This window comes from Solanum verrucosum, unplaced genomic scaffold (assembly GCF_900185275.1).
Source record: "Solanum verrucosum unplaced genomic scaffold, falcon-dt-bn FXZP01000252.1, whole genome shotgun sequence".
In the NCBI taxonomy this organism is placed as follows: domain Eukaryota; kingdom Viridiplantae; phylum Streptophyta; class Magnoliopsida; order Solanales; family Solanaceae; genus Solanum; species Solanum verrucosum.
Genome location: NW_026019988.1, coordinates 4311019 through 4319243, shown reverse-complemented (window position 1 = coordinate 4319243; position 8225 = coordinate 4311019). Strand labels below are relative to the sequence as shown.

The 8225-nt window shown below is 29.5% G+C and overlaps 2 protein-coding genes across 2 annotated transcripts; both read left to right on the top strand.

Annotated features, from left to right (window-relative positions):
- LOC125818944 (uncharacterized) lies at positions 1 to 534 on the top strand. The gene has a single exon (XM_049498454.1). It carries the CDS (start codon positions 1 to 3, stop codon positions 532 to 534), a length of 534 nt encoding a protein of 177 aa, XP_049354411.1.
- A 7361-nt stretch (positions 535 to 7895) lies between these two features.
- On the top strand, positions 7896 to 8225 carry LOC125818943 (uncharacterized). The gene has a single exon (XM_049498453.1). The coding sequence runs from the start codon at positions 7896 to 7898 to the stop codon at positions 8223 to 8225; it is 330 nt and encodes a 109-aa protein (XP_049354410.1).

The following is an 8225-nucleotide window of genomic DNA, read 5'->3' as shown; positions in this document are numbered from 1 at the left end:
ATGGAGTCATCAAGAATTAGTTTGCGTCCATTTCGATTAACAGACGTTGATGATATATTGTTATGGGTTGGAGATGATCGCGTAACTCGTACCATCCGATGGGATACTTTGACCACAAAAGAAGAAGCCTTGAGTTTCATCAAGGAAGTGTGTATACCTCAACCTTGGTATTTATCAATATGTATCGACGATCGATCCATTGGATTCTTATGGGTAATCCATCCGGCCATGTCGGATTGTCTTCATGAGAAGGTAAATGAAGCTGTAGATATAGGTTACGCGATTGCAGTTGAGTATTGGGGGAAAGGAATTGCTACAAAGGCACTCAAAATGGCAATCCCTCAAGTGTTTAATGACTTCCCTCAAATAGTAAAGATTATAGCGTATGCTGTTTTGGAGAATAAGGCTTCTCATAGGGTTTTGGAGAAGGCTGGGTTTCACTACGAACGTTCACTAACTTTGTATGGCGACTTCAAGGAATATGGAAATAAGGTTGTTTTAGTAGTATACAACTTACTATCCACAAATATATAACTAGTTTTTTCATTTATATATGTACTACTGTTTGCTATTTTTCTTCATATCAAACACACCCCATATCTAGATTCATTTATAAATGGGAAAATGGACAAATATACCTCCTAACTATCGTAAATGGTATGCATATACCCTTTGTCATACTTTTGGGACATTGGTTCCCTTGCCATCCAAAATCTAAAGCATATATACCATTTATACTAACAGACATACATGTGTCATAATCTTATCCACCGACCGACATTTATTAAATATTGGATCGACGGATAAGATTGCGTCATGTGTCCCTATTTAGTCTTCCGTTAGAGTGAAGGGCATATATGCTCTAGTTTTTGGATGGCAAGGGCACCAATGTTCCAAAAGAATGACGGAGGGTATCTACATACCATTTACGATAGTTCATGGGTATATTTGTCTTTTTTCCCTTTATAAATGGCATAATATATAAACATGACCCTTAACTTAATTTCAACGGACAACTATGCCCTCCAACTTTGACTATCAATAAGTAGACACGCGTGTTTTTGAGCTATGTGGTATAATATACGTAGGACTCCATCACCTACAACGAAAATAACTTTTAGCGGTAATAAATACACATTAATAAAGAGTGCAAAAGTCATTTAGATTCATTAGTTAAGTGTAATTAGATCCAATGTCGCTAAAGGCTTTGGGGACATATACAAAGAGTGTTAATTGCCACTAAAAATACATATTTAGCGACAATTGAGTTATTGTTATTAATTAATTGCCGCTAAAGATAATCTTTTATGTAGTGCACGTAGGACACGAAATTGCCTTGTAGGGTGTCATATAGAACGAGTGTGTCTGTTCAATTTTATATAAGTTTAAGTGTCTACTTGTATATATCCAAAATTAAAGGTCATAGTTGTCAACTAACGCCAAGTTAAAGATCATTTATATATGTACTACTATTTGTTACTTCCATGTAATACTCAAAACCTCGCTTGTTTATTAATTTTTTTAGAAGATATTTTTTTAAAAACATTTTTCTTCATATCGAACACATCCCATATCTAGCTTCATTTATAAATGGCATAATACATAAACACTATCCTTAACTTAACTTTAACGGACAACTATACCTTACAACTTGACTATGTATAAGTAGATACATGTATTCTATGAGCTATGTTAGAAATCATATTTATGTATTATGCAACATTTCAACAAATAAAGACAATATTACTTTTTCCTTACAAGACAAAGATCGATGGATTTCTAGTTTGTAGAAAAATACTAGTATTAGCATAGCCGCCTATATTGAAAATTTCGAAAATGTCTATCATTAATTATTACTATTTTTTACTGTTCTACGTAGCCCAAAGTGCATTTCAATAATTGGATCTGAAGAATCCAATTCAGAAACATATTTTTGTCACTTTTGATCTTGATAAACCCTTTAAAAAAAATTAAAAATAAAAATATTTCTTTTGTGGAGGAAAAAAGGAGTTAACACCTATTTTAGCTTTTTTTTTCTTTTTTTTTTCAAAACACATTCTACGTATCTAAGATTTATTTTTTTGAAATAACTTTCAAATAATTTTGATACTATGAGTATTATTTAAATAAATTGAAGTACATATAATGATATATGGATCAAAATTTATTATTAATTTTTGTATTGTTGATTGAATGAACTAAGAAAAGAAAATACAGTATGAAGTAACAGAAGCACTTATCCAAAAACAGTTTCATGTTGCGAAGAAGACTTAATTAGTTATGAATAATTTTTTTTATGAGATTAATTAGTCTAGATTTTAAAAAGAAAAAAAAGAGAGTAAAAAGTCATCATTGATGATTGTCTCAAATTGCTTTAATGGTGTTGATGGAGAACCAACGAGGTGAGAATAATGAGGACAAGAAAGTGGTGAAAGAATCCTTCTTCATTTTTTGGCAATCAAATAAGAATCCTAAACAAACTCGTATAATTAATTTAGAGTTCAACTTATCATATAATACCCTTTTTAAATTATTTTATTCAAATAGTAATAATATGTGAATATATTAAGAGAAAGAAGTATTTTTAAAAATAAATTGAAGATATAATTTTTTTTGTCCACCGTAAATGAAGAGAAGTTAATCTCAATAGGATATACATAAGAAGAATTCGCTCATATTTTCGCTCTTAACAATGAAATTCACATGCACATATAATGAAATTTACAGTTATTATGCAAATTTTTCTTTTTCATATTTTTTTGTCATATCACTAAGAAGTTCATAGACTTTAATACGTAAAAAATAGTGAAAATTATCTAATTCCTATTGAATGGTCCTTAAATGCTAAAAAATAACGTGGATCATAGTGATGCTATATGAATTGTTCTTCAGTCCTTACGGATGACTCTATAAAAGATTCGAAAAAAATACTCAGAAGCCATATCACCAAAGAAAAATTATAAACAATACACCCGAATAACTGGAAAATCGCCATATCATATTGCACGGCAACTTCAAGAAATAGGGAAATAAGATTGATTTAGTAATTTACAACTTACTATCCACAATTATATAGAGTCTTTTCATTTATGTACTACTATTTGCATGCTACTCCCATGTAATACTCATTTTGGATTTGTACGAGTAGACACTTAAGTTTGTATAAAGTTAAATATATAAATACACATGTCCACATGGCATCTTACATGGAAATTTCTGTCCTACATGGTGTCCTACATGTATTATGCCACGTAGGACTCATGTGTCTACTTGTTAAATTTTATACAAGTTAAGTTGTCTACTTGTGCACACCCAAAGTTGAAAGACGTGAATTTAAAATGAGGCCAAGTGAAAGGGCACATTTATGTATTATGACTTTTGATATATTCTATACACTTTTAATTTAGGCGTAATACATAATTATGTCATTTAACTTGGCTTTAGCTGACATCGTTTATGCCCTCCAACTTTGGATATGCACAAGTAGATAATTAACTATGTATAAAATTGAACAAGTAGACACACACGTATACGTGACATAATACACGTATTAGGACGTCACATAGGACACAAAATTGTCATGTAGAATGCATGTAGGACGAATGTGTCTTTTGTCCAATTTTATACAAGTTCAAGTGTCTACCACACCCAAAGTTAAAGGGCATAGTTGTTAGTTGATGCCAAAATTAAAGGGTACATTTATGTATTATGTCTTTAATTTAAGGTCACATGATTCATTTTTTTTAACTTTATTAAAATTTGTGTCAAGTTTAAATATGACAAACAAATTAAAATGAAAGATTAATGTAGACACATAATTTTTGACTAAACATAAGATTTTACACTATTTTTTATTCCTTAAATATTTCTTTTATGTTTAAGTTAAATATTTTGATTTTGTCTTATTTTAGTAAGTTTATTTTAAAATAACAAAAAAAAGATATGTTTTATTTTAATATATTTTAATTATAATTTATTATTAGCTATTTAATTTTGTTAGTTTAAAAAATAATTAAATAATATTCTATTATTATATTATACTATATGGTATGTATTAATTATTAAAAAATAATAATAAACAAATCCACTAACCTACCCCCACACTCCCACTCCCTCACGTCCTCATCACACACCCCACACCTCACACGACACCTCTCACAACCCACTACCCCACCCCTATATCCACCACACAAACACATACCTACTCTGCAACACAACTCATATAGAATTATAGAGCAAGAGGACAAATTCACGTAGAGACTCACTCATTTTTATGTTCGTGTCTTACTAACTTGAATAAATTCTTTGTTTAATTGTGTTTAGAAAAATATTAAGTTATTTTTATGCTATAATATGTGTGTTGTCTTGATTTTTTGGGGGCTAACAAAAATAATAATAATAATAAGACAATTTTAATCGATTTACTAACTACCGTATACATGTTTATAATGAAATATTATTATCATTATTATTTTAAATAACGAGATATTGATAATATTATTTTGAAATAACAAAAGATCGATAAATTTTGATTGAACGATTTTAGTTCAACACCACTTGATTCACACTAAAAAATTGACAAACGAATTTTAATAGGCAAATAATTATTGACATGTTTAAAAAAATTATTTCAATTAAGAATGTGGTTACACATCTTTTTTTTGAGACACTAACAGAAATTCAAGGATGTGGTGACACCTTGGTCAAATTATTTTTAATAGTTAGCTTTAATTAAATGTATACATAGACAGAAAAAATATTAGGTGATGCACTCGAGAGAAGAAATCAGTTATGCTTCTAAGCTATTGTATGTCAAAATCGAGAATGCAGTTATGCAGTTTAAGACTAGTAAAATTCAACAATAAAAAATATGAGCAAACTATGGCCTACAACACAATTTATCCAAACAATAATAATAATATAAGTCAAATATAAGTTAATAAAAGTGATTGTGCTAAAATCACGAGACTCGAGGGATGCCTAATACATTCCCTATAAATTTTACAAATTTCCAAAATTCCTCATTTTTGCGCATCAGATTAGTATCTCGCGCATCAGATTAATATATCTCGCGCATCAGATAAGTGTATCTCGTGCATCAAATTAGTGTATCATGTATAAAATGTACATCAGATTAGTGTATCATGTATAAAATGTAATGTATCTTACTTAACGATTAATGTATCTCGGGCATCAAATTAATGTATCAGCGCTTATATTATTGTATCCGTTTGAGGGATTTCTGTAATTATAACATTTAAGGGATAAATTGTAATTTTACCTTAAAAGTATGTGATTTCTGTAATTTGCCCAAATTTCAACCCGACTTGCATAACTATTTTTATTATTTCAGCCCACAAAAATTTACATATTCCTAAGTTCAAATATTTTGAATGGTTTTCAAGAAAAAGATGATCAGAATGAACCATATGTGTTAGAATAAAACTATATAATGATTATGAAAAGAAGTTAAGTTCTACGTGTTGGCGATTTATTTAAAAATCATTTTATGGTTATTTAGAAATAATGCATTGATCATTTCTCAAATTTCCTGACTTGCTCCAACGAAATAAAAATGGAAAAATTGTTGAAATACACGTCTTATGTTTCCCTTTTTTCCAATATCTTCTTCTATTTTTAAAAACCTCTAAAATTCGCCTTATTTCTTTAATGTATCCGAGTTACATATTAATATATCCAAGCCAATATTTGATGTATCCGAGCTACATATTATGTATCCGGTTAATTTTATGATGTATTCGAGCTACATATTATGTATCCGGTTTATGTTATAATGTATCCGAGATACTCTTTAATGTATCCGAGCTACATATTATGTATCCGGTTTGTGTTACTTTTTAAGGGATTAATGTAATTACAAACTAAAGAGGGATAGATTGTAATTTCATATTAAAACTATGTGATTCCTAAAATTTACCCATTAATAAATTGTAAAGATTGAAAAGCCCAATTATCAACAGGAGCATAATACGTAATATGTCTTTCAACTTAGTTCTAGCTAATATCTACACCCTCCAACTTTGGATGTGCACAAGTAGACATTTAAAGGGTGTTTAGTTTAACTTAAACTGAATTTAAAATTGTTTTCAGCTCTCATGAGTGTTTGGATATTAAAAACGACTTTAAAAAGTTAAAGGTTAATGAAGTCTTTAACTTAAAAACGACTTAAAAAAAGGGACCCCTACTTTTCATTTTTTAACTTAAAAGTTAATCAAGTTTGACTTTTTAAAACTACTTTTTGAAAGTTACTTTTTAAGTTAAGCCAAACGAGCCTTTAAACTTGTAAAACTGAACAAGTAGACACACATGTCTTGCGTGTCATAATACATGTAGGACGCCTTTTTTTTAAACTTAGAAGTTAATGAAGTTTGACTTTTTTAAAAGTTATTTTTTAAGCTAAGCCAAAAGAGCCTTTAAACTTGTACTAAAACTAAACAAGTAGACACATATGTCCTACATGACATAATACATGTAAGACGCTACATAGGACACAAAATTGTGATGTATGATGCCACATAAGACGAATGTGACTATTTGTTCAATTTTATATAAATTTAAGTGTTTATTTATACACGCTCAAAGTTAGAGGACATAAATACTAGTTGAAGCTAAGTTAAAGAAATATATATAGGAACAAGTATAAATGCAATTAATTTGCTTTGAGAACTCTTAGTTTCTTAGCTTCTTCTCTTGATTGAGTGGACATTTTTCTTTTCAGTTTGTAAAAAGAATGTCTATCTTTTTGTTACGAATCTAGCCATGATAGAAGACTCAATTGATATATTATCAAATTATAATTGGGGCTCTAGTTAAAGGAATGAGCATGTGCACTAAAGACTTCTATATATAGTGGAGAATTACCTTATTAAGGCTATGCTATGAGTTATGTTATTTTCTTTTAATGAGCTATTTTGTAATAGCAGTCTGGAATCTTCCTTTTGTTCTTTGATCAGCTTGCAAGTTATTTTATGATCAATACAAACCTTGGTTTGTTACATTTTTCCGTTTTTAAAAAAGAATGTCTATCTTTTTTTATTTAGAAATTATTTTAACTTGGAAATTTTCATTTCCACGTTTAACTTCATCATTGATTAAAAATATTTTTTCCCTATATTTGACTACGTATCATTAAATAATTTAGTCGTTTGCCTAAAATTAAGGTAGTTCATAAAGTCGGAAATGATTGAATAATTGATTTAGATGGATTTTTTTTTTTTGTGTGTGAAAGCACGATTTAAAAAGAAAGAACATTGCTAAAAGTTAAATTGATAAGGTCAAATTTCCATTTATTCATCAAAAGAAATGTGTCAATGTCTAATTATTCCACTTCATCATGATACTTTTGATCTTTAGTCCTCAGCAATTTGGTAGATTTTTGCTAACTTGCTTAGTTATGAGGTATCATAATATTTATTTTTCAAATTCAAAATGTAAAAGAGGTAAAGTGAGCTTTTTTCTAATTATAAATTTGATTGAATGATTTTGTAAAAGAAAACTTCTAAATTGAATAATTTTATTATTAATATAAAATAAAGTTAAATGACTTTTAGCGATTTTAAGATACGTACTCAAATATAATCCATAAAGAAATATCACATAAAATGATAAAAATGAGGCGTCCAATTAACATCCACTTGAAATTGGCAGAATTTCAACTTGGCACATGGCGATGAACTATTGAAATTGGACAAATTTGGCAACTTTACTATGTAAAATTTCTCCTCTCTCTTTCTTCCACGTTTATTTTGCCTATATTTCATCTATAAATTATTACACACCTCAATTAGTAGCCCAAAACAACACATCCTTTCTTTAATTATTAATTCCACTTCAAATAGCCCTTTTGCTTCAAAAACTTTTGTGATCTCAATACAATGGAGTCGTCAAGAATTAGTTTGCGTCCATTTAGATTAACAGACGTTGATGATATATTGTTATGGGCAGGTGATAAACGTGTTACTAGTACCATCCGATGGGATACTTTGACCACAAAAGAAGAAGTCTTGAGTTTCATCAAGGATGCGTGTATACCTCAACCTTGGCATGTATCAATATGCATCGATGATCGATCCATTGGGTTCCTATGGGTAATTCATCCGGCCATGTCGGATGATATTGAAGCTGTAGAGATAGGTTACGCGATTGCAGTTGAGTATTGGGGGCAAGGAATTGCTACAAAGGCACTCAAAATGGCAATCCCTTGA